The sequence below is a fragment of the Pholis gunnellus genome (assembly GCF_910591455.1).
Source record: "Pholis gunnellus genome assembly, chromosome: 6".
Classification (NCBI taxonomy): Eukaryota; Metazoa; Chordata; class Actinopteri; order Perciformes; family Pholidae; genus Pholis; species Pholis gunnellus.
Window position 1 is genome coordinate 17,360,433 of NC_136532.1, and position 27,056 is coordinate 17,387,488.

Consider the following 27,056-nt stretch of genomic DNA (forward strand, 5'->3'; position numbering starts at 1 on the left):
ATAACTTTTAAACAGTGTCCCAGTTTCCAACAGACTCCAGCACACGTTTTATTTCACTGTGTCCAACCCTATTTCACATCCTAGTTAAGTACACTTACACATCTGCTGTGCCATGCTTTCTAACCTCTCATACGCATGTGAATCCACACTAGCAAACACACACACACACACACACACACACAGACACACGTACAGACACATCACCAGGCCTGTCACTGCCTTTTATCCATCGTCAACCTTCAGCTGTATGGTTTATCCGTAGTGACACTATAGCAAAGTGCTTGACTGCTTTTTGCCAACAGACTGCAACACTTTAACTGTACTTAGTCATGCATCATTATGGCAGACTCAAAGCGGTGTGTCTGGGAACGCCTGCAGATGGTGGAGGCTGAACCATTTGGAAAGGAAGCCTCTGTGACAATGATGCTTATTGCATGAGTAAGTGTGTATGGACACAAGGGGTGTATCTGTGCTGAATGGGAGAAGAAGAAGAAGGAAAAAAAACGTGTTCATAAAAAGGGTCACCGCTGCTAATTCAACAGGCTTGAGTAAACATTCCCAGTGCAGTGTCTGTTTGGGAGATATGATATATGAAATCAACATGTGAGTCTTTGTTAGAAGGATCCTTTTATGTGTGTATCGATCAGTCATTGTTTACTCCAATCGATGCCGACTTTGTGAAATACACCTTCCTCTCTGTTCTTCGTGGAGATTTAACCCTCTCCGTGTCGCATTTCACCGCTTTGTTCTCCTCTTCAAACCTTCCTTCAGCTGAAAATGTGATAGCATTACTGTCACTTGTCACTTTCTCTTTATTTCAACAGATGACAAAGCTTTTACGTTCAGTATTCTGCTCCACACTTGGGTATTTTCAACAGATCTCTTCTGCTATTGAAAGATAAATGTTAACTTCATTCAATAGAAACCTCATTCAAGGTTCATTCAGAGCCTGACTTCTTTATTCTTTAAGGAAATGAAGAAACCATTAACGAAATATTCACTCACGGAGAAAGAGAATCTTATCTTTATTCCGCATGACCATGCAGAGCCATATTCCTTTTGACATCATTATGTAAAACCAATTTCTCTTTCATATCATTTCCGCCGTGCTGCATTACCACATCTATACACTCGCTATTCTTTATTACAAAGTAGGTGGCCTAGAGGAAAATATATGCATTCGTTCCCCATGGCATAAAATATGCATATAGGTGCCTCATTTCATCTCCAATCTGTGTTATTTCTTTTAAAATTCACCGTTGCCTGCAGACCCTCTTTAATATTTAATTTGACAACTTTTTAATCTGTCTTTATGCGATGATGAAGTAATAGTCAGCTGTCACAAAAGTGATTGAATCATACAATGGGATTGAAGTGACTCATAGGATGTAGGCTTCATTATTTGTTTTGCTTGAGCTCTAACGTGAGCTTGAGGGAAAGAATATCCTTTCACACACTAATTTGTCTTCCATCTTTATTCATCTTTTTTTTCCCACGCCCCCCACATGAGGCAGAGCTATGTATAACGTTCATTCATCATTCATACTTTGTTTACCAGCTTTTAGTTTGAAGCACATCAAAATACCACAGCCTGTTGGTAGAGTATTTAAAAGACAGCATTTCCTGGTGTATCCATACTGCTTTTCCAAAGCCCTTCACTTATTAGCGGGAACCACAGAGCAACGATAATTACTCCCAATCTTTTCTTAGCTCCTCTGATCTTTAATGATCACAGATTATCCATCACGCTCGCTAAATAATTAGCACGAATGTCTGGTGAACAAGCCGCCGACAGATGCTCCCAACACCCCACAAGGTGAGCGCGGGCGACCCTTCTCCTCAACGAGGTGACCAAAAAAAGAATCATTGTAGAAAACAAAACAAATAGATAATGGAGCAACTTAAATGAATGTTGCTGCAGATAAATTATCATCTCCTGCTAACTCTGTAGCAGCACCTCTGCCGGCCTCTCTGGCAATCTGGCCATGTTGGGCCCCCACTGTGGAACAGCATGGCACTGGGAGCTGTGGTAGCCAGTCCCCCCCATAGCCCCGGGCTGCCTCTACCTTTGGTATGCTACTCAAGGTTAAAGGCTTCCCAGTTGGGTGTTTAACAGTGTTGTGCTCGGTATCCAATGGCTTTTTTTTTTTTTTCTTCTTCTTCTTCCTTTTTTTGACACTATCTGCACTGTAGCGAACTATACAGGACTGTTCATCCTTGGAGCATTTCTTCATCGACAATGCAGATCCTAGTTCACTCTTCCAGCTGTGCTATTTCTACAGCAGACCTTTGAATCCTTACACCTCTGTAACGCTCTTGTAGAGTAGCAGGGGTAAGTGATTTGAACCGTTTTACTGCGAGGAGCTGCTGTTTGCCATACACGTGCAGCTTTTGCTGACATTCATTTTGAAACCACTCGGAGCACTTGCGACTCAGAGTAACAATGCTGGGGGGAAAAGTGCCTGCTGAGCTCTACAGTGAATATACCTCTGACCCAGACCCGACGAAAGGGAGATTTATGAAATCCACATGTTTAATACATTTCATTTTGTCCAAGGGATTTGTATTGCTTACCACAGTATTTTAGGGCTGAAACACTCTGTATAGTCACAGCTTGTAATGTCTGAGGAGAATAAACCCCGTCTGGTTCTGGCTGCTGAAGATTTGTTTTATAGCACCTCTTTTTGCCTTACACACATCAGCCATGCGCTTGTCTGGGATATTGCATTTTATTGTGCTGAGGTGTTAGGTATACACACCCTTAATCTTTAATGCATAATCCCTTGAAAATCCGCTACATAAATGAAAAAGATAACCCTCGTATCAGCGTGGTGACGGAAAGTAAGATAGCTAGGTAATTTAATAAAGGATTGACGCTGGCCCCGGTGTGATACGGCGTGTGACCTCTGTGTATTTCATTGTGTAGCAGGTGAGCCACCGCTTGTATAAGAGTAGTTCTTCCTACTCTGACAAAACCCATCCCGGGAGTGTAACATTTGTGGTGACAAACAGAATGCACCATATGGATTAAAGCGCGGGGAGGATCGTCACTGAAATATTTGCTTTCCCAAAGTGTTGACACAGTGTGGGGGGAAAAAAAAAAGGAGAACCACAGCTGCACTTTCCCGCTGTAATCAGGTAGCAGTAATCGCAGCAAAGTGTTTGCTTACCTAATGGCGTTTCCATTTTGTGTGAGTCTGTGTCATCGGCTTCCCATTTGGAGCGCTGGCAGGAAAACGAGCCGCCTCCTAGTGCCGGCCTACCGAGGCTTAGTGTTTGTTCTGTCTGTCTGTGAGGAAACAACAACAGAAAGACAAACTGATGAATCGTGTGAGCAAGATAAGTCTTTTAAAAAAAACGTCACGATGCGGTCAGTCGCCCGCTGCAGGAAGCATCGAAGTTCATTTAGCGGCTGACCACATGGAGTCATAAATACTCCTCCCAGGGAACGCTTGTTTTACATCAAAAATGCACTTGGGTGTAATGTTGACAGATATAGCTTGTGACGAGTGATAGTCAGAATGTATGAGCGCCCATTATGCCGCTGTCAACCTCTGGTGCCAGACTGAAAATAAGCAGTTCACCTCTGTTTTCATTCAGGAGAGTGCAGCAGACAGCACCGGCTTCTCCGCTGTATTTATTGACTTGTTTTACTAGCCTGAAACAGGGTGCTTTTATACAGGCCTGCTCAGTCTTAAGACTCTCCAGACATTTACATTATTCCTGACTGAGTTACACACACGGATAAAGGAGCACGTCCGCGGGCCTGGTTAGATATATGCTCCCATTCCGCCTCTCTTTCTCTCTCGCATTCATACACACTCATGCACCATTTTATTACCCCACCATTTTAGATATTGTTACACAGTACTTTTCTTCTATTACTGCTTCATATTCCCAACATTGAATCATCTTTGGTAGTGCAAGTGTTTGCATTCATGCTTATTAAATGGCTTTCTATATTTTAGAAGTGTATTTTAAAAAAAAGACGAGCATGCATGTTTGAATACTGCGTTTAAAAAAAAAAAAAGAAAATCTGTTCATGCTGAAGCTGATCCAGTTGTGGAAAAGCATAGATTTTAGGAGGCTCTAAAAATCCTCTTTCGCTGACTAATCTTCACGACTGCAGAGGAAGATAATGAATGCCAGCACCAGAGTCACAGCCAACACCATGATCCCCCCACCCAGCCTAAACCTCCAGCAGTATTTAGATGATATTTCATTTTAGAATAAACCTCTTTTCTCTCCCACTGTGAAGATATTGAACTCTTTCACACAGATGTCATCTTAAGCAAAGCTTATTAAAAAGATGGACATCAAAGTTGTTGGTGCACATTTATCTTATAGCACTCTAATTGGCCACCACAGGCAAAAGCACAACTAACTCCAAAATAGGAGGCGTCGAGTGGTTGGACCAGAGAAGAGGATGTCTAAAGACCTCTCAGTGGATTCATTGCCAATAAATCCTCTCGAATGAAAGCAGGGCTTTTTCTGGGGAGTATGGAATTTCACAAATACATTATGAAATGTGATACGCTGAATTAACTGAACACTTATGGCCACAGGGTTCGGTTTCTTTGTTCTGGTGAGTTTTTGTGGATACATTGTCCTGCGCCTGACCTGCAACTTCAATGTGTACTTGACATGAGGCAATACACTCTGAAAAGGTCATACAGCGCCGTAGCCATAAATGGGATTTCATTTGGCCAACTCCATACAGTGCATTGTTTGGAACAAACGGTGCACCACCACGATGAATGGAACAGATTCTTTAGCCAAAGTCACTACTCCATCAAACACCACTCGCACAAGCCTGAGGTGAATAATGTATTATGTTTTCCACTCAAGTGGGCAATAAAAAACACAAAAACAAAGTCATTAATTGCCCACATACAGTAACCAAATGCCATCAAGAGCCTGTGCTCTCATTAACCTGGCACCTAATTATCTGCCTCCAGTCTGAGTCCTGACAAGCCCCACCGTCTGAACCCTCAGCCCGGTTGTGTTGTGTCGTGTCAGCACTCGCCGACCGCAGCCAAGGCACCATTAGGTAGAGAGAAGACAAAAGCTTCTCGCAGCAAAGGTTCCCTCTGCACGCGCCGCCACAATGTTCCTCCTGTTAATGCCTTCCCTTCCAATTAAATCTGCAACTGTTAATTATTGTAATTATGAGAGTGAGCTCCCAGCCCCCCCCCCCCCCCCCACACCCCCCCACACCCCCACCCCCTCTTCCCTCTCCTCCCTTGCCGGTGTGCAGAGACGCTACGGGAGCTGTTGTGTTGCTTCAGTGGCGCCTCGTCTCTGCTCCAGTGAAGCCCTAGCAGGGAATTGGATGCGGAGGGGGACTTGGTACACATGACAGGGGTGACGTGAGGGAGATTGCACGGTTCATCTTGGATAACTGGGCGAGCAAGTCACAGCCGATGGCCACGCCTCCAGTCTAACTCATTAAATGGTGTGTAAAGTACATGCTGGGAATAATTAGCACCAAATAACCTTTTTTTTTTTGCTACATTGTTCGCGGGGTATCGCACCTAACAACAACAAAAAAAAGGTGGAGGATCATTCGTAGGTGTACAATAAAACGATTCGGCTGGTCAAATGAAACGAGGGAGATGACTTTCTTACAGCAATCAGTCATTTTCGCTCCTCTCTTATGGTAATAGGAGAGTCTATTTTTTGCCGTGTTTCTCTGAGAAAACACTCGCGATGGATCCGAAGTGATGTGTTGAGTATAAGGAGAGCTGAAAAAGAGTGGATGGCAGGCCGGCTGCCTGTTAAGTCTCTGCGTGTCTCAACATCCTCTTTGGCCTGCTTCTGTCACAAGCTGTTGTTTGGCCCGGACCTGATCTGCACAGCCACTCCTTGCACTGCACTGGGGATGCTCGCAGAAACAGCACCGAGACACTGGAGGTGGATGTGTTTTTGTGAGCTTTCGCGGCCCTCACCAAGATACGCTCGGAGAATCGGCACGTCAAGAGCAGTCTTATTCCAGTGTAACCTCAGTTGCCTCGTAGCAGAATCCTTACACGCTAGCACAGCTAGCAAAGGATTCTGGCTTTACAATTCAGAGCTGAATTCTCTTCTATAAAAGACACTGAAGTAAAGAGCAGCTCCTTCTGCTTCAGGCAATGCAGCCTTTTCGTGGATACACTGCAAAATCTAAATGATGGACTGTCAACTCTCTTGCAGAAATGCCACTGCAAAGAATAATCTCTCTGGCAGTAGATCATGGTTGGCTGTATGCTACCAATGTCGTTTCTTTGTTTATATGAGCATGTAGCCTTCACACGCACACATGCAGACATGAGTGTATGCACACGAACACATATAAACACACACACACACATTTGCAGGCACACACAGAGACACACAAATACAGAACGCATACACAAAATGCTTCTAGCCTAAATCCTTTCGTTGGGAGCATACAGTGAAATATATGGGATTAATAACGTGAGTAGCATTATTTTTTTCACCTCTAGCCTTTAAAAAAATGCATGCTTGGCTTGGTGTCTGGATGAAGTTTTGCCCGCGTATTTGCCTGGTTATCGGTGTGTACAAGACCTGCTGTGTGACCTGGTTTCATGCAATCTCCATCTTCTAATTAGGAGGCTGCAGAAAGGCTGGAACGAGAGGAGGAGTGATTAGTTGCCTTTGGGTATTTCATAAGTGGCTTTCAGTGCCACATTTGCATTATTTGCTTGGGGTCTGAATAACAAATCAGCCTACCTTTGCAGCAAATTGAGGCTAGCAGCTAAAGACCATCAGTACATGAAATATAAAATGAAACTGAGGAAAAGAAATAAGCGAAACATGCTAACACAATATAGGGGGATACAATGAAATATTGAAACACAAGACACAATAACTGTCTCAGACGGGGCAAGTCTGACAGCAGCACAGGTATTAAAATATTCTTCGACTCTCCTATCGAGTGTATTTTCCTTTTATGTCCGTCCGAGATGTCTGCCTGAATAACACACAAGTGTCTCAGTGATTGCGGCTCATTCTGTGACTAGCGGACCGTGTGAACCATGCGAGCCCTATGTTGGAGCCCCATGCTGTATGTGTCCTGTAGGGTCAGTCAGTGTGCTGATCTGTAGCGGAGGTCCTGTCCACTCATTTGGCCGGTCTCCCCTACCGCTGCGTGCGGCCGCCACCGCCAGGCCTGGTCAGCCATCACTACACCACTTGGCCGTTTGCCCACATCGAGTCTTAGAGGGCAGGAAACAAAGCAGGCGCTCGCACGTCCACATATAAAACACACATCTCACACACACACACACACACACACACACACACACACACACACACGTGCATGCATGATCACAGCGAGTGACAGTGGCTCTTGTTTACCCAGCCCTTCCCACCCCTCCTCCCTCCCTCACTCTCCTTTCATCCTCTCCCTCTAGTCTGTCATGTTGTGTGTCACTTCCCACAAATGTCAGTGCCACCGTGGGACAGTGATTAATTTTGGTGTGCTTGGCAAAATGTCTTCAAGATGTTTGTTTGGGATGTCTTTTCCCACCCCCCCTTCGCCCAACCCCTCTCCCTGCGTGTCTTTTAGTCGTCCTCCTTCCCCCCACTGTCACAGCCTCTTCTTATGGAGGGGGGGGGGGGGGTCTCATCATCATCATGGGACAAAGGCTACCTGAACTGAAAGAGATCTTCTTTTACTGACCAGAGCCACTCCCCACCTCCACGCGCTGTCTGTTTAGTGTGTGCTGGTGGTGTATGATGGGAGAAGTCTTGACCTAGCACTGAGGGGCTGTAACACTTCACTGTCAGCGCGGCTGATTAGCTTATCACTCACCACACTGGGAGGAAATACATCATCATTCTAGACAGGGATTCCCCAGTTTAGGGCCCATTCCCTGCCTCCTTTTACTCTGCATTTAATCACCAGATGCTCTGTACCCTCCAGTATTTCGGCCTCACCTCTACAGACAATCCTTCATTATTTTCAATGAGAATTTTCTACCTTTCAGGTGTGTTTTTTTTTTCTGGAATCAGAACAGCTACATTATGCGTGTAAAGGCACTTTCGGGGCTCGACAGGCCACTCTTCAATGACACGGCCACTGATATTTTCAGAGGAAAGCAGAATGAGCCATCCTCCCAACTACTTCTTTGCAGCTCACTCAACAAAGAAAGTGAAGCACAAAGTGGCAAATGCGCCTCGGCTTCCCCACAGTGCGGTATCAGGTATGGTAATTACTCTGCCATTAACATTGGGAATAGTTAATGTGTATTAATGTGTTAATGGCATGTTAATTACTGTACATGCTAGAGAGAGCCCCCAGGCATTCTCTCAGATTCTTTGTGCCATGTGGATGTAGGCCAAGCTTAAAAAAGGCTTTAAGAACATCAATGAAAGCGGATCCTTATGTTTCATTTGTCAGAACAAAAGATCTTCAATGGTAATTTGATCCAGCGCCCCACTTCTGGAGCTGAAAGTCACTGATCCAGGCGCCACGACAAAGGAGATGATATGAAGTCAAAGGAGATGTGGAACGCGGCTGTAGTGACACTGGCCTCTTTGTGAAATGGATACTCTAAGCCCTCTGTAGTCTCCAGTGTGTTGCTTTGGCAGCGCGTTTTAATAACACACTGGATTAGAAGCCTTGGATCCTGAGTGCCAAGTCGGAGTTAAAGCTCACCTTGGACGAGCCTCAGTAACAGGCTAGATGCCACGGTCCTCCTCCTCCTTCCTCCGAGCCGCCTCTCTGCTCACAGCGTCTACTCCTCGGCTTTAAGAGAGATGACCTTTGCAAATATTGGCAGAAAATAAATTCTGTTTCGATTAGTTAGCTTTGGGAGACCTTTGCGGATCAATGCAATTAGATGAACAGAGTGTCGATACGTGGCCAGAGCTGTTCACTGGAGGTGCTGGGTAGGAGAGGCGCTGCAGGAGGTTAGGGTTACTTGTAATGAACATGATGTTTTAGAAACAGTGGTGGAAGTAACGGAGACTCTGTGTGTGTATCGTCAAACACGGTTAAACACACAGGCAGGGCCACTTCACTGCAATGCATATTTCTGCAACCAGCAACATTTTAGCATTGAGAAACTGCAACAACAACAAAAAACAAAACAAAAATGACAAAAGACAAATCTCTGGCTTTATCTGCAAGAAGCGCTGCTCTTGTAGGGTATTGTCTGGCATCTGACAGTGCATTCAGTGCAGCAGAATGAGGTGGAGGAGCTCAGAGCCACCCCTTCTCTCTTCAGCAGGCCACATTAACCCAGCAGGGCTCTGCCTTTATGGCTCTCCTGCTCACACTTCAGTGATGAGAGTAAACAAGCAGCGGGCCAAAGGTCAGCTAAGCCCACAGAATAAAAGAGGGCACAGGGGGGGAAAGAGGTGGGAGGAAAGGAGAGAGCGGCCCGAGGCAGTGCTCAGATCACTGTCAGGGCTTCAAGCAGGGAATGATGTACGAGACAACAGCCCAGAACCGGAAATGATTATAAACAGAGAACAGGGGAGAGTGTGTGAGAGAAAGGGGCTGCATTGTCTTTATCTGTCAAATTTGTTACTTCCTGGGATCTGATACGGACGGTGAAACCTGTAAAAAATGAAAAGGAGAACCACCCCTGACTGATAGGGATGGATTAATCACAGTGTCTCTTTTTGTCTCACCCACAGAGGAGAAATGAGGAACAATCATATAGGCAAGTGCTTTTCCCCCAGCTACTCCACCTGTATTGTTGAATGACAAATGAGGCAGATTAAGGACATGTTACATTATTATAACAATTTCAGATTTTTTTTTTTGTCTTTTCTTTTACATCATTAAATTCGTTCTGGTAATTAAGTGAGCCAGCATCATCAGAGTTGTGTGAAATAACCACACCACATATAGATTTTTCATTCTTAAGTTCCAATTGCTCGCGGGCTTTACCAAGGTGACACGACTCCAGCACTTTCTCTTTGCACTGAGATTAATCCCACTTTGACTGTGGAGGTGGATTAGAGCTAAACTCTGGTGCCCAAACTTGTTTTAATACCCATATCATCAGACAAAAACAGGATAAAGATTTGAGCAGGCGAGCAGCATTGCGGGTGCTAGAATGTGACTGTGGCTTTGCAAGTTACCATACAGATTTGTCAACCACACAGCAAATTAAAGATATTATCTCGCTTGAGCCTATTTTGTGGAAGTCGTGTGATGGTGCCGAGCTTAGACAGTTGAATCCACAATCTTTAGCCCATTCAACAAAAGGTGCACAGCGAGACAGAGATACATTGCGCCTGTTTTTTAAATAGTTTTTCTGTAGGCTATGTTTTCTTATTTTTCAAATTTGTTTTATATTTATGACAGACGCATCATCCCTCCCAACACGTGAGTTATGAATGGCCAGCTGCAGCTGCTGTGGCACAAACGCACCCTGGTGGACTCCTGCAGGGCCGTCTGCTTCTCGGGGCAGCACAGTAATCATTTTTATCCCGTTGATTTCCCAAATAGAAATGGACATGTATGATAAAAATGTCACAGCCACTCCGCATGTCAGTGGACTAACAGGATTACATGTCACTTTCTAATGTCTCGCTCTGTTTTTCCTTCACCGTGAATGGCCACATTATTGCACACTGGAACTTTGAGGTAATATATGGTAAGAGACTAGTAGCTCTTTATGGCCTGTGATTATTTAGTTTGAATGAAACCAGTGATTTATGCCCATTTAGCTGAAAAGCCCTGTAAATTCCCTCAGCTGCATTTCCCCTGGATATAGAGTGAGTGGAGTGAAAGTGACAACTGGGTTTGGTGGGGAAATGTACGCTGTGTCCCAGAGTTATATTTAATATACCTGACATGAAAAACATGCCTACCTACTTACCACCACCCGCAGCACAAAGGAAAGTGCAGCCCGCTGAACTTCAGTTGAATCCGAGACTGGGAGGAAATACTGAATTAGGGAAATATGAACTGTAATGGCAGACAAACCACCAGCTATTAGAGCATGTTGAGATATGTAGCCCGGCACCTGGTCGGTCAACATTTGAATCATGTGCCATGTTGTTTTCATGCTGCACAAACTGGAAAAGAAACAGTCGAGCCCGTCCAGAACGAGAGCTTTGGGTGGAGTTGCGCAGATGCACCGTGATGTGGATGAGGGTTAGTGGAGCAGCGGCATATTGTCCACATGGATGGCTTGGCTCTGCAAGCCTGATGGAGCCTTGTCCAGCATCTCAATGTCTCCAACACAAATAGCCACATTCATCCACTCCTCTCACACCATTACACCTAAAAGACTCGAAGCCAGCCGATCCATAAATAGAGGCAAATTTGTTTTTCTGTGGCACTGCAGTCGAGCAAAACACCAGCAGAGATGAAAACACCAGGAGGAGTCGCTAAAATATGATACGTTTCCTAATTTGTTTGTTTTTTTATTCAGGAATGTGTTTATAAGAGAGAAGAAAGGATTTTTCTTTCTAGTATTTCCTCCTGTGGCCGGCGTGCAGGGTCAGTCAGTCAAAGCGTGGTTAAAGGGCTCCTCTGATTGCATGCCTACTGGCTGACACAATAGAGCCACTAATCTCCTTATTTAGAATCCAGTGGCTGGCCATATCTTAATGAAGCTGTAATGAGCTGTTGAAAATCCTTGAATTGCGGCAGGGATTATTGAATTGAAACAACTCTGGTAATCATAACGTTCGAGTAGCCACTCAGTATTTACTGCCCATTGAGCCACATTTGTATCCACTTATTAGAGTGGATTGCCCGAGCTTGTTTTCGTTGTAATTCTGACCCGCAGTGTTCTTTTGTTTGTTTATTCTCTGTGAAGCCTGGCATTGTGGGTGCATTGCCAATGCATCAAGGTGAGCATGTATGCTATCTGCTGGGTGATTACGACTTGCTGACAGACCGGCGAGACAGAAAACCAGAGGAAATAAGCAGCAGGGTCTGAGAGCGAAGACAGAATTCATGAATGAGCACTTTACATAAAATTGGCTCCACGCTCATTTTGCTGTATGTAGATTTTTACTTCACCAGCACATTTTTATTGCTTCTTAGAATATTGCAAAATCAGGATAGTAAAATTATACATGATTCAAACCGTATAAGCAAATAGAAATGAGGTTACTTTTTGGAGTTCCCAGCATTCGCTGTGTCAAAGACAGAGACACTCACTAGAGGTATAGTTTTCTGTTTAGCATCCTTTCGCAGTGTAGAAGTGCCACTTCACCATTGAGCATTTGTCAGTTTATGGATGTTGCTGTCATGTCAGCCTTCCCGTACACACAGTGTGCAGCGCAGTGTGTAAATAAAAGAGAACAGGCATAGTAGACATGGGCGACAGGAACGCAGCACACACACACACAACAGGCACCCAGTTCATACCTGCAGGGGAAACATCACACTATACTGAAGCAGACTACGCAGACATAATGCTTTTAATTGCTCTTAACAATTCAGTTTGGGCCTATTTTATGAGTTTTATTTCTCATTGTTCCCGTGTTACCGTCCCTGGATGACGTTAGTTGACCCAGCGTTCCTGTTTGTGTGTTTTGCTACAGGTCTCAGCATCCGTGGTTCCCAGGAGGAGGACCCCCCAGACCCCCAGCTCATGCGTTTGGACAACATGCTGCTGGCAGAGGGCGTGGCAGGACCAGAGAAAGGTGGCGGATCCGCCGCCGCCGCAGCTGCAGCCGCGGCCTCCGGAGGGGCGGCCGACAACTCCATTGAACATTCCGACTATAGAGCCAAACTCACCCAGATCAGACAGATCTACCACACGGAGCTGGAGAAATACGAACAGGTTAGGAGACTTTGTAATCCTTAGGTTAAAATGTCCCAAGAACAGCTCTAGGATTCTTTTCTTTTTTTTGGCTTAAAAAAAACCACACAGCTCCATGTACTACCTCCGAGAAAATGAGACTAACTTCAATGTGCTTTTTTTTTAACTATTGAAAAGGTTTAAATAACCATGTGACTCCCACCAGCTATTTAACATCAAATAGACCTAATGAGTTCACAGCTTATTCCTTCCATTTCCAAGAAAAAAAGCAGGGAATAACATGCTCGATGGGGAGAATGTGTTATCAGTTAGGGGAAAAAATAGCAATTTCATTCACTGTGTTGTAGCTGATTATAGAGATCCAAAGGAGAGCCTTAGTCATCTGTGTTAAATGAAAGTATGATCAGCTCCTTCACCTAGCACTTTGAGCCCGCCATTAAACACAGGCATTATGGGCGAAAATAGAAGGTGTAATAGTGATGCCTCAGCAAGCCAGTGAGGTAAATTAGACTAATTTACTCCGTGCTCTCTGAGAGAGGAGGTGGGTACGCGGGGGCACACAACACTTCGCCTGGAGTAAATGCATCTTTCTTAAGGGTGTTTCCAGGTTTTAATTATCTAAATGTAAATACTTAACGAATTTTGCTCAGAGTAATGAGCTAAAGTGTGCACTACGTAAATGAGTTATTCTAATTAATCATGTATGAACTACTGGTTTAACGAAAAGCTGTTTGAATTCGCTCTGCATTAGGGCCAAGCCAAATTGCAAATCTGCATTTATATTCAAAGATGACTTCACCTATTATGTCATTAAAGTAATACACAAATGCCGCACTGTCTTTTTGAGCTTTTAACAAAAAGAGCTTGCATGTAAAAAAAATAATAATTCAGATATGCAAAATGTACACAACTTTGGAATATCCGTCAAAGAGCTTTGTGTAAGTTCACTGCTGTGACGTGGGACATTTACGGAACTCTTGGCTGCACTTTCTGTCTCTCTGTCACTTGGCAGGCATGCAACGAATTCACTACCCATGTGATGAACCTGCTGAGGGAACAGTCTCGCACGCGGCCCATCTCCCCCAAAGAGATTGAGCGCATGGTGGGAATCATCCACCGTAAATTCAGCTCCATCCAGATGCAACTGAAACAGAGCACCTGTGAGGCTGTCATGATCCTGCGCTCCAGATTCCTTGATGCCAGGTCAGTGGATTGTGTAGTGTTGTTGTACATATTTTTAGATGTGTGTGTGTGTGTGTGTGTGTGTGTATTTTGTATCCAGAAACTTTTATTGCATCCGTATGACCCATATAAGGTCAGTTTTAGACTGTGTGCAGGTCAGAAGTTTGTTTCTCCTCTGACTTTTCTGGCACAGCACACAGTGTGAGCACTGCAGAGATGCATGATTTTAATTATGTCCATGTTCCATGCATTATCCATTTTCAAGACAATCACGACCCCACACCTGAGAACAGTTAGGACAAAATGAAATGGGGGGGGGGGGGGGGGGGGGGCGAGTCATGTGTAATGGATGGAGAGGAGGTCATCAGCAGGTGTTGTGGATTAGCTCTAATCACTCACAGTGTGGTGCAGCGTGGGCGCTCTGCAGAGAGCGGCACAAGTTTGGGCCAAACAAGCCAAGTGGAAGCACATTTGCTTGCCCACTGCCTTGGTGAAGCGCTAGTAAACAAGGCAAAATAAGCAAATGCTCAACAACATGATAAGTAGTGCCCTTGGGAGGGAAGGGGACCCAGATCTAGTTAGAGTTTGCTTGTTTCTACTGGAGATCCCTGGGGCTGTGGCACTTCAGGAGCAATGCTCAACTGTGCATGCCATGATTTCTATAATGTACCGAGATGCACTCCGACTGGGCTTTGCGCTCCATCACAAAGCCCACCCATCCGCTGCACTAAACTCTACACATTACACGCTTGGACTGGAGATTTCAGACCAACAGACCAAATTAAACATTGTATGTGTTTTGTGACTGTGCGTGTGTGTGTGTGTGTGTGTGTGTGTGTGTGTGTGTATGGGCTTGTCAGTCTATTGGTCGGAGTCTGTTCTTCTGCGTGTTGACGAGCCTCTTGGAGCGGGACACGATATTCTGCTCCTGAGGGCCCTTAGAGCCCATTCCTCATTATTTTCACCGTTTATGTGTGAGATTGATTGTGCAATTTGTGCAGTCCAAGTGGATGAGTTAATGCTGGTCCCGCTAATAGGCGCGCTCGGCCTTTCTCTCATTCTGCTCCCCACTCAGGCGGAAAAGGAGAAACTTCAGCAAGCAGGCGACGGAAATTTTGAACGAATACTTCTACTCGCACCTCAGCAACCCGTATCCAAGTGAGGAGGCTAAGGAGGAGCTGGCGAAGAAGTGCAGCATCACAGTTTCCCAGGTGGGTAATGCTCCTCGAACAGTAGCTGGTTGGCAATCAGGGGGGGGACAGGCTAAAGCCTTGAGGGATAGTTACCGTAGGTCACACCACCAAGACACAATGTCCTCAGCTAACCTTGACATTGTGGCTGCCTAATGATGCTTCAGTCAAGGCTGGTCCCAGTCAGTCAGAGCAGGGCCACAGGGAGGGAAGGCCTATATCATCTTGGCCTCAATCAAAGCACTATGCTGTCCTTCCTTAGCCGCCCCAACGCTGGGTCCCCTGCCATTTCCCCCTCTCATTCCCATCCACCATGTGTGCTCTCTCTGTTGCCTGGTCAGTCGCTCTGGTCATAAGCTGGGAAGAAAAATGGCATCATCCATTACGTTAAGAAAAGCAGTTAAAGTCCGGTGCTTCAAAACACTAGACGATACTGGCTATTTATTTGTATGTTTTGCTGTTCAAGTGACCTTGCAGGACTCTGCTAATTCACAGTTATATTTTAGACTTCCCCCCCCCCCCCCCTTTATATACAGTAGAGCCTCCTTGTTGGGTAAACCTGAAGGCGATATCTCTCACACCTAACCCCCACATCCAGAGTATTATTATCCTGTGCTCTCCTTTTTTTTCTGCTATGATTGTGACTACTATCTAGATTTTTTTGATACTCTATTGTTCTATGGTTGTCCTCATGAGACACTATATCACAGAAACATGAATCTATACAATAATCTGCGGTGTTTTTTTCTGTGTGGGGAGGGGGTGTTGAGGGGTTTATTGAGTGTAGTCATGAAGAGTCAGATACTGTAAAAGCCCATTCTTTTTTGCCTTCAGGGGGTGGGAAGCACCATCACAGTATCACAGGTATGTCATAACTTCTCCTGATCCACTCTTTTCATTTTTTGTAACTCTTTTGTTTATGTATGTGATAGCCTCACAGTTTTCCACTGCACAGAACCTCCCTCCCTCACACTGCTGGATCAATGCTAATGTTATCATGAATAACAGTATTTAAAGTTTGAATTGACATTTTTTTAAAGAGTGGATAAGTAGCATTTACATCCCACCTTCAAGTCACACAAGAACACAAAGTCCTTTTGATTGATTCATATTTTTTAAGCTACACCCATGTTCTCACCATATTATGTGTGTACAAATGTGTCACATACAACTTTACTTTTTGGCTATTGTTTACCACATTATTTCTTTCTTTTTTTTTTGTTTGTTGTAGAGCGTCGACTAAATGTTTTCAAACTGCGCTCTGAGATTATTCCCCCCCCCCGCCCGCCCGCCCCGTGATCGCTGTGTGCTTTATAGCGGTTAAAGAAATGGCCACCGACCCTCACAAATGGAGCTCCACTCTGTTTTTTTTTCGAGTGCCTCGCAAAAACAGGCCACCGTTCCAGTTCCCATGAGAACAAATCAGTGTATGCAGAAATTAGAGGGCTTTTAAAAATTCACTTGAACTCATCTCAGGCCCCATTAGTGGCGTACTCCTCGACCGGCGGAGGCCACGGCAGACATTCTTATTGACTTATTCTTAGTGCTTTGGCTCATTTTAAGTGAGTAACAAAGTCGGAGGCTCGACATGAAGCCGAGTGCGCCGTAAGTGTGTTATCCCTCACCGTGCCCTGGCCTTTCAGAGTCGCAAACCGCTCGCCGGGGCCATTCTGAGGGCTCGGATAAGTCATTTTTCAAACACCCACAAAATACTTTTTTTTTGCGGGCTTTGTTGATTGCACAAGCAGCTCATTAAGTAAAAACCATCCGTCGTGAATGGTATGCCAATATCAGTCCGCGGCTTTGCTTGATTCATCATCGCTGACGAAACACCCTGCATCATTTCAGCAGGGATCATTTAAAAAGCCTCTTTACCTCAGGAGATCTATGCAGCTCACATCCAGTGTCTTAGTTCTACCTAAATGCTGCGATGATAACCTTGAACAAAACAAAGAAATGCCAATGTGTCTGATTTGTTTAATATTGAACCCTGAAAGTACAATGAGCATTGCTACGATTACCCAAGTGGCTCAGTAAGGACAGGATGCCGTCTTATTCCCTCTGTCACGCTGCATGAGCGGAGCTGGGCTCCTGAATGAAGGCGTGGGATTGGATGCCTGTGGTTTGTGTCAGGGTTTACGGAGGTCATATATGAGATAATGTGTGCGAATGGTTCAACATTCAAGCCAGATTCCTGTGCAGAGACTCCTTTACATTGCTTCCATTTTTCTTCTGAGTGACGCGTTTCAATATTTCAGATCGTAGTGAATTCAGAGAAAGCTGAGACTTGAGCTCTTATTCATTATTAATGTGGCTTGTATAATTGATGGTATCACAGCAAGTGAGACCACCTTTTGTATTTGTATTTTAAAGCTTCAGGCATTGTAATCTCAGATATATTGAGATCATAGACAGATTGTGCATTGCATTACATTGACTTACGAGGAGCATTGACCTGAAATAGGGTGAAATAGTTTGAATTATTAACCACAGCTCCACGGCCTCTCTAGTGGGCAGCAATGAAGGCAGCGGTATCGTGTTCTTGCAAGGAGCCTGCATGGTCATTATACAATCGCTGCCTTTGAGGCTGCTGATGTCAGGTAATTCAATCTCACAACCTGGCTCTCACCACACATAGGAGTCAATTGAATGCATGGCCTGCCACAAGATAAAAGGGAATTAGTTCTGTAGATTGGGTTGTGCTCCACACCTTACAGTGCCGTGCATTTGTTCAATATTTAGCTGAACCCGAGAATCACTGAAGCCAGAGTTCAGTGGGCAGGAGAGAAATGTGCTCGAGCTCAGGAGGCTGCTGTAGCGTCCAGAGGGAGAGAAGTCTCAGGCTTGTAACACCATATAGTGGCAGAATACAGTCATAACACATTTCATAGTAAAGGACAAGAGCAGTTTATTTTTCAACTGTATTTAACTTTTACAATTGTCAAATTTGAATATAAAACTGTAGTATTAGCATGTATCACTGCCATGTTTGGTTAGAAAAGTATACTAGTGTCTATCTACCACTGTCAACGTTCAGACTTATTGATACAAATACGTCTTCTTGTAAAAACACCCCATCTGACATTTTATTGTATGTAGTTCTGTTTAATACACTGTTTGCATGAACATTTTGTTAAATTAAACAGACGGATGAGCTTTAGAAAACATTTCTTTATGATTTCCGGGGGTTTGTAGGCACTTTGTGAGCTGTCTAAAAGAGCGAGAATATTGCATTGTCTTTGGCTCTACAATCCACTATAAGCAGGTTAAGTAAAAAGGATGATGGCCAGGGCTTTCATTGCTTCCAATTAAACCTTGCTTGTTAGTTTAACCTCTAGGTAAACCCATCAAACAATTGATGTCAAGGAAACCCTGCCAACAGTGGGCCTCGTCTGAATGGTCATTAATTTTAATTGCCTAGATATTAAAGATTTAGAGCACAGAGACATGCAGGATAGAAATGATCTGATGTCCTGCAAATCCAGTCAGTTTTTTACACCACAGCATTGGCGGGCTGCTGGGGATATTAAAATTTAAGCACATGGGTGGAAATTAAATAAAGCGTCATTAGGGGCAGCTGCTCTTTGGCTGGTCCAGCCGTGGGCTGCAGGGCCTGAAAGGGGGGGGGCAGCAGCCCAGCGACAAGACACTCTAATTTATAGAACCATTAAAAACAAGCATCATGTCATTATTATTCCACTGTTACTGCAGAGCCAGCATTCACACATACGGTTCACCCCTCATACAACTTCTCAGCGTCTGACTGATTCAACAAAATTTGCATTTCAGACATTCATTTGAAGTCAATGCTTCCTCCTGCCTTCAAAGTTACATTTTACTTCGGTAAAATATTTCTCTCTTCTTTAACACATCAATTAACACTGACTGACCCGATAGTCTGTGTTTACTGCTTCACATGTCTGCAGGTCTTCACCTCTTAACTCTTGTTTTTGATGATTACAAGCAGAAGTTGCTTTCAGGATCACTGAGCATGCATGTACACACAAACACACACACACACACACACACACATAAAAAAAACAAGGGTTTCATTGCTGTTTTAATGTTTTGTTATTTAAAAAAAAAAAATGAAAGCACTTACATACAGCTACACAGGCCAGCCATTAATTAAAGCAGATTGTTTATTAGATTATAAGGTGCTATGCATGCTTTAATGCTAATTTTTAACACAGATGTACATTTAACTTTTTTCTGTTATTGTGAAATTTGACGTGCTGCTTTATATTACTTTGCCCTATAATATTGAATCACTTAAATTGACTAATTGGAGTTGTTTGCATAAGGTGTCACTCACCTAGACTCACTGATCTGGAATCAGTGAGCATTCTTTAGAGGGTAAAATATGAACATTTATATGTTTTATGGAGAGAAATGTTAGGATTTGTATCACGTCATCCCTGATATGAGAAATAAATAAATATATGTATATAATACATTTACTTAAGCGTCTGTGCAATAGGAGCCCCTTGTGTTTTAGTTCTGTCAGGAGACAGAACTGAGAGCATGTCATGCTCCCATCCATGAGAAGACACAAGTGGCTCCTGATTATGGCTTAATTAGCTTGTGTACCCGGCGGACATTACTGCAGGGGCTGGGAATTGGGTACTTGATGGACCCAAACATGACATCTTGAAACAATCACACTGCTCAGTGCACGGTGTCGTGGCTGCTTGACGTCTGACTCCTCTGCTCCTCCTTCTTCTGCTCTACCACACAGGTATCCAACTGGTTTGGCAACAAAAGGATCCGGTACAAGAAAAATATCGGCAAGTTTCAGGAAGAAGCCAACCTGTATGCCGCCAAAACTGCTGTAAATGCAGCACACGCTGCAGCCACTGCAGTGCAGAACAGCCAGGCCAACTCCCCTACCACACCTAACTCTGGTAGGCACTCCTGCATATAGACAAAAAAACAAAATATCTGCCCTCTATCTCAGCCCTTAACCTGCTGCCTACCTGCCTTACTCTCTCATGCACGATTCACACAGGCAAGAGTGACAGGCTCTGCTCCCAGCTTGGGGATCACAGTGTCTCCTGTCTATAAGACAGTTGATGCCAAGCAAACTCATGCATAAAGAGAGCGTTCCTGACTTGTGAACCGAGAACACATGTATTTTTGGCAAAGTAAAAAAAAAAAAAAAAAACAAGAATTCAGAAGGATGCCTGCCAGTGGGATTTGTTTTCCCTTGACTTTCTGTCAACTATCTGTCATTTGTAATGTATGTAGTGCCACTGAATGGTAGTGCTGTTTTTTGTGCTAAATAAAATGACACATCATTGCTGGGAGCATTGTACCCTACAGTAATAGTATTATATGAAAATGGCATTATATGCATGTCATATCAAAAGAGGAAGCCTAAAAGGAGGGTATGTTTAGTCCAGTTTAATGAGTAATGTCATGCTGAGTTTGGACTAGGTTGACCTGCGTCGGGATGTGGTAAGCTTATGAAGTGGTCCCTTTTTCTTGCACCCAGGATTCCAGATGAAAGATGAAGAGTTTCAGCTGGATTCTGCAGAGAGCAAAAACACTCTTTTAACCAACATGTTTACTGGTACTGGTCTTTTCATAAGCTTCTTATTGTCCTTGTCATTTGCCATGTGATACCTCCCTGCCAACATTAGATTGGAAGTAGGTGATGTGGAACAATTGGGAGCTTAAGCGACCAACCACATATAGAACTGCCCCCCCCCCCCCCCTTTCCCCTTGTGTTATGTGATTTTCATTTCATTTGAGTCTACTGCACTTGTAAAAGAAAAAAAAAAGATCCTCTTCAGTCCTTCTGCATATCGTCCTCTTCTGTTTGTTTCTTTGCTTCCCTTCCTTTCTCTCCTTCACCTCGTAGTTGCCTGCTTTATGGGAGTCTTTCTTCAGTGTATCTGTCTGCTTGAGTCGGGTCTGTGTATGCAGACACGTGCGTGGTGTGTGTGTGTGCGTCTGCATTGTTTGTGCGTGTGCGTGTCTGTGTTTTCCCTTTATAGCCTTCTCGTGTATTCAGCTACTTACATCCTCCCTTTCCAGGTTCTTCAGGTTCTTTTAACCTCCCAAACTCTGGGGACATGTTCTTGAGCATGCAGAGTCTGAATGGGGATTCTTACCAAGGGGCACAAGTCGGAGCCAATGTACAGTCACAGGTAGGATCAACAATCGGGGACAGTTGCTGACTACCAGTGCAGAGAGCTGTCCTTGTCTTGCCTGTGTACTGAGCCATCCACAGTGCAGTCTGAAGCACATTAAGCCGAAAATAGAAAATAAGAAAAAAACACGCTGCTCATACAGCAGTTCAAATTACCACGGCGAGGCCTTCTATAACCTCAGATTGACTAAAGTGTTTACTGACTATTTCGCTTTGGATGGAATATTTTGGCAGCCAAAATATGATCCCACCCCACTGCTATCATACCGCAAAGCAATTTCCTGGTTACTATTCCAAACACCTTAAGTAAAACATTTTGTGAATGCATTTGGCTTTGACTTGAACTCTTGGGTTGGTATTGGGTTTTTGGTACTGTGTTTTCCCCCTTTTTTCCTGTATTCTATATTGCTATCTTCCTGTCTCATCTTGTTATTGTTTGTTGTTGATGTCTTCCATTCTGTAAGTTTAACGCAGCTGCACAAATGACACACGTGTAAAAAAAAAAAAAAAAAAAAAGAAATGCTATGCTTATTCATGATTAAAGTAAAAAATAAAAGTTAAAACATACATAGTGTATTTGTTATATGATTGTCGTGAACGCTTTTGTTTATTATTCCATAGCCAGTATAGAAAATGTAATAGATTTGAGCATGCTAGTAATGTCAGTCTGCCCTTGTTGTTTCATTAGAAAATCTATTAGCTGCGTTACAAATGTGCTGTCTCAGGATTCCCTTTGTGATTTCACACTAGTCAGTATCTGTTGCTTCACTGAGCATGTTTACAGTTAGTGTTGACCTGCTTTGAGACACTGAGTTGAGCAGCTTGTCCACCTTGTCTGTCCCCTCAGGTGGATACCCTGCGCCATGTTATCAGTCAGACGGAAGGATACAATGATGCTCTTGGGAGGAACACAATGTATAGTCCACATGGGTTAACTGTAAGTAAAGCTTTTAACGGTTCCATATCTGCTGCACGGTTATATTTAAATTATTGCTAATGAATGTATATTATATTCTACTACACACATGGCAGATACAGAGAGACATAACCTTGCATGTGTTTTCCCATAGCAGACATAGCATCTTGTCACTTTGTTACCTGATATGAATAAAAGTTGCCTTTAAAAAATCACATTACAGAGCAATCTTCAGCTTTACTTTAATAAACGTCTTTTAATACTTTGTGTGACTCAAACCAAAAATGAGATGGAAAAAAGGTACTTTTTTTTTTTCTCCACACGGTATCTGTTGCATTTAGCTGTTTTTAAATGCTTCGCAGTATTTTCCATAGCCTTATCTTCATGATAAAATACGATCATGTGATCCCCCGCAGCCTTTTCCAGACATGAATTCCATCTTCCTTGATGAGGTTTGATATGACTCCTTTTTGTAAAGCAGCTCACAATCTGAGGCCATCAGAGTAAAGATTAATTTCGTTGATGAGGGAGGATGAAGAGAAAAGGGAAAAGAGAGAGCAATATTATCAGACAGCTCTCTCTCTCTCTCTCTGCACTATAACAGAACCTCAGTATTTGCTCTCTTTACACTGTTATGCCTGTTGGGTAAAAGGCACGCATATTTACAATCTAATATTATTTGAAACTCAATCATCAAAAATAGGGTATTAGATTTACAGCAGTGTTACTCGAAAAAAAAAAAAAAAAATCATGCAAAAAAGAATTAACACATTTTATGTAAACAAATGGTGGGGGCTGTTGCCAGCATTCAGTGCTTTTGGTGTCATGTTGGCTTTGCTGAAGCCTTATTGCTATAAGCTCTTCAGACATGTCAGCTCCTACCAGGATCAAGCGTTTTTCACTTTCTCACAAGGTTTCTCACTTCCATGCGCCGTGGAGACCTGTGCCTACTGGCTCACCAGAGCTCAGCATGATCCCTGCTAAAACAGCAACTGACGGCACTGAGCAGCCATGACAAGAGAGAATCGGAAGAAAATATAGTCATAAATACAATATTTTGAATAAGTCAAATTGTGGCAAAGCTCTTATGTTGCAGCAACAAACCTTAAAGTTCCACACAGATATATTAGCATAGACTAACCTTTAGCTTTGTTGGTGACGTAGAAGGATCCAGTAAAGGCTAGGTCATGCCTGGAGCAAAGCAAAGTCAGGCTGGCTAAGACTGGCTCTCTTGGAGAGGCCCTGCCCTGTCACTTTCACTCAGCTCCCCCCACCTCACCCGGCCCGAGCCCTCCCTCTCCTTGACTGACAGGAGAATATGTAGCGACAAGCTGTCGGCCTGCTGCCGAAATCTGCTTAGACACTGATTCCAGGGACTGCTCCTATTGGTCGGGACACGAGACAAATTTGTTTCCAAGATGCTGATGCTACTGTAATGCAAAGACTTATCGCACAGTGTCGGTGTATGTAAAACATGTTGATATCAGCTGACACATTAGTGCGGAATCTAGTTTGTGTTGTGTTACATTTTAGGGATAAAAATGTACCAAGCTCATATTGCAGAGAATGTGATTGTAATCTCAACCCTTTTCCATTTGTGTCCCAGGCTAGTGGGGGATGGCAAGATGCAACGACTCCGTCTTCTGTAATATCTCCGACAGAAGGACCCGGAAGTGTGCACTCCGATACCTCGAATTGATCCGCTATTAATGCATCTTCGCCTCAAGCTGGGCATGGACTCTTTTCACTGACTGCAGAGGATATACACAAAAAAAAAACTACTTTTCACAACAGATTGGTTTGTCCTGTACCTTAAAACTTGCCACACACGAATGACATCATCATTAACACCCAGTGTTTCCTGATCGTTCAGTGTTTTCTTTCTGTCTACATAAATCAGATGTAATCACCATGCTCTTATTTGTTTGTCGTAGGGGTAAGCACACACATGAACAGAAAACAGCTCTGAGATGGCACTCAGTAAACTTTCAGGATAATTAGCTCCTCTGAACTTAAAGTACTTGATGACATTCACACATTTAATTTGACATTTTAAATGCAGCCATTTGTTTGATTCTTGCTTTAATTACTACTCCCATCTTGATAATTGGGTTCTCTTTCAGTTCTTACAATACATAGATTAAAGCAGCTGTTTCTTTGACTGTAATGTGCATGCAATCTTGTCCAGCAACTCAACAATGCTACTGTTGACAGCTCAATGGCAGCTTTGTAGTTACTTTCAAGATTTATTTTTGCCTTACAGCCGTGTACATTAGTAGAAGGAAATGGCTATTCAAACTCTGGAACATAAAGAAGTGTAATTGATTGCTTGACTATAACATGACACCATTCCATATTTTATCATTTGATGTTTAGTATGTACATATGTAAACATTTTTTTTTGTACTGCTTATCAACAAATCCCCCACAGTATATCATTCCTTCATGGCGCACATGAGCAGGCCCCCTTACACAGGAAAAGTTGTACATAATATAGCTCAAGAGTAATTATACATCCCACAAATCAAAACACAGCTTTATTACCTCATTCAAATTCACACATAAAACAATAATTTCCAACATTTCTGTAGCTTAGAGTGCTCACTTACTACCTCTAAACAATATCACCACCATAGTTTCCTTTGCCCTTATTTAATGTTTTTATAGTTATTTTGATTACATCCTGTAACACTGTAAACTCTACATCCTCTATGTAATCTAATGTATATTTTAATCTTTTAATAAAATGCTGTTGCTGTACTGCAACTTAAAATGACAAAAATAAAAAATGAAAGTGATAACAATATTAATACCATGAAAACGAGACGGGGGGGGGGGGGGTGAAGAAGAAGTTGTTGGTCTGTGGCTTTTACGAGGGGGTGTGATTAACATTGTTGATAAATTAACACCAAACAGTGAAACTGTTGTAAATATTGAAGAAGAAAAAAAAACATTTTGAATGTTGCTCATCTTGTTACTAAATCATGCAGAAAAAAGAGAAAAAAAATCACTATAAAAACTGTAATGCATAGAGGTTTCAGTATTCAGAACTGTACATTTCCAGCTCTGTTCAACAGGGTTCAAAACTTGTTTTCTCTCTTTTCTATTGTATGTGATTCTGAAACTGAAAAAGTCATGACAAATGATTTGTGGCAGTGATTCTAATGTATTAAAGATGTTTAGTGTTACTTTCTAACCAGACTACACCCTGGACTGAAAAGTCTTCCTTGTGGTAGTTGTGTAATTTCAAACATGAATAAACCTTTTGCTTTCATGACAGTAAGTTGTGCTTCCTTTTGTTGAGTCAGTGGGAGAGGCTTGACACTTTTCTCCCTCACAGACTGCCAATTCATTTAAGCCTGTACATCTGCTGTCTCCTATTGGTTTCTGTCCCCTTTTCAATGATACAACTTCATGGTTTTTTCATGTTTTGAAGCAATTTTATTGTGCTTATTTACACTTGCCTTATTTACTCATTGATCAAATGTAAATTCACTCCAATATTTCAAGTAATGTATGCATCATTTGCACGCAGTGATCCCTGCATTCATAAGCCCTGCACAAGGCCTTTGCTCCTGTTTTATATGGTGAATAGAAGGTTAAGACTTAACCTGGTTTGCAGCTACTGTGGAGCTGACATGGTTAGCGCAATTAACTGAAATGTCAGGCACTTCTAATTCAGGCTTTTTTGTCTGTCTGTTGTGGAAAGACTGCCTTAATGGATCATTGGTTACCATTTCCATATGGAGATTGACATCCATTTATTCTCATTTTCTCAGCAGAGTTTTTCATTCCTGTCTTCCTCCTCGGGCTCGAGTCCAGTGTTTGTGTCTCTCAGTCATGGATTTCTGAGTTTAAATACCACTGAACGACAGTGTGTTTGTACACAGCTGCAAATAGAGAATAACACCACTCTCAATGTGCAGCTAATTTAAAACTTCTCTGTGTGTGTGTGTAAGTGTGTGTAGGTGTGTGTCTGTGTGTGTCTGTGTGTGTGTGTGTGTGTGTGTGTGTGTGTGTGTGTGTGTGTGTGTGTGTGCACGTATACTGTTTGTAGATAGACAGGAAAGAGAGAAAAGAGATGTAACAGCAGAGCATGAGTTTAATTCAAGCGCAAAGCACAGACGGTTTCCCGGGAGAGCATATTTGTCCACTCAACCAGTGCAGAACCTCATCGAACACCTTTCTCTAGAAATCATATCTTTATCCTGAAATCACACACTTCGTGCCTCACATGTCCAAATGCATTGAGATACTTTTTTCATATCAAAAGTCTAGTGCATTTGATCAAAAAAAGAAACTTTAAACTACTTGTAAAGCACAATTTTTATTATGATTAATAGTAATTATAGAGTTCTGCTTGAGGGAGATTTTGGCAACCTTTCACCATTGTTTTATTTAACATTTAGTGCATCTGCCGAAGCTAGTTTGCTCCATTTTAAGGCTGTTTAAGGCCATTCTATTCTAATAAAATGAAGTGTGCATTTGCATGCATACTCCCTCTCACAGGAATTATGAAAGCATTTGCAGTTTGAAGTCCAGTACTGCTGTACCCTGCCATTTGAATTACAATCTATTTGCTCATTCTTCCTTTACAAATAGATACATTTGCTTCCCCAAGACTTCAGCTATTGGATTTTAAGTACTGCACTCAGCAGAATTGGCCCCAGAACCTTTTAAATAAAGAAGTTATATTTTCTGAGATTATGCCTATTAGAGATTTTTCTAAGGTTCATTAAAGACGACATTTTCTAAGTAAAATTCACCATGAAAAGCATGCATCATTAAATATGGAAATCCAGAACTATATTAGCAATATGCACATAGCTAGTGCCAATTGAATTAGAGAAAGATATCATTTATATTATTAA

The 27,056-nt window shown here is 42.9% G+C and overlaps 1 protein-coding gene across 7 annotated transcripts in view; it reads left to right on the top strand.

The window, feature by feature from the left end:
• pbx3b (pre-B-cell leukemia homeobox 3b) overlaps positions 1-23,884 on the top strand; it is a gene marked incomplete at both ends in the record, with an annotated part of 55,225 nt that extends 31,341 nt beyond the window's left edge. The window contains 8 exons of one of the 7 annotated variants that reach the window (XM_079161382.1): positions 12,523-12,764; positions 13,756-13,946; positions 15,001-15,136; positions 15,950-15,979; positions 19,854-20,019; positions 21,155-21,267; positions 22,117-22,206; positions 23,792-23,884. In XM_079161382.1, coding sequence (XP_079017508.1) covers positions 12,523-12,764; positions 13,756-13,946; positions 15,001-15,136; positions 15,950-15,979; positions 19,854-20,019; positions 21,155-21,267; positions 22,117-22,206; positions 23,792-23,884 — 1,061 coding nt within the window. Of the gene's footprint in view, positions 1-12,495; positions 12,765-13,755; positions 13,947-15,000; positions 15,158-15,949; positions 15,980-19,853; positions 20,020-20,609; positions 20,688-21,154; positions 21,268-22,116; positions 22,207-23,791 lie in introns of those variants that run through there. The other 6 variants (XM_079161386.1, XM_079161383.1, XM_079161384.1 and 3 more) reach the window with 6 other exon arrangements.
• Between the last annotated feature and the right edge of the window lie 3,172 nt (positions 23,885-27,056).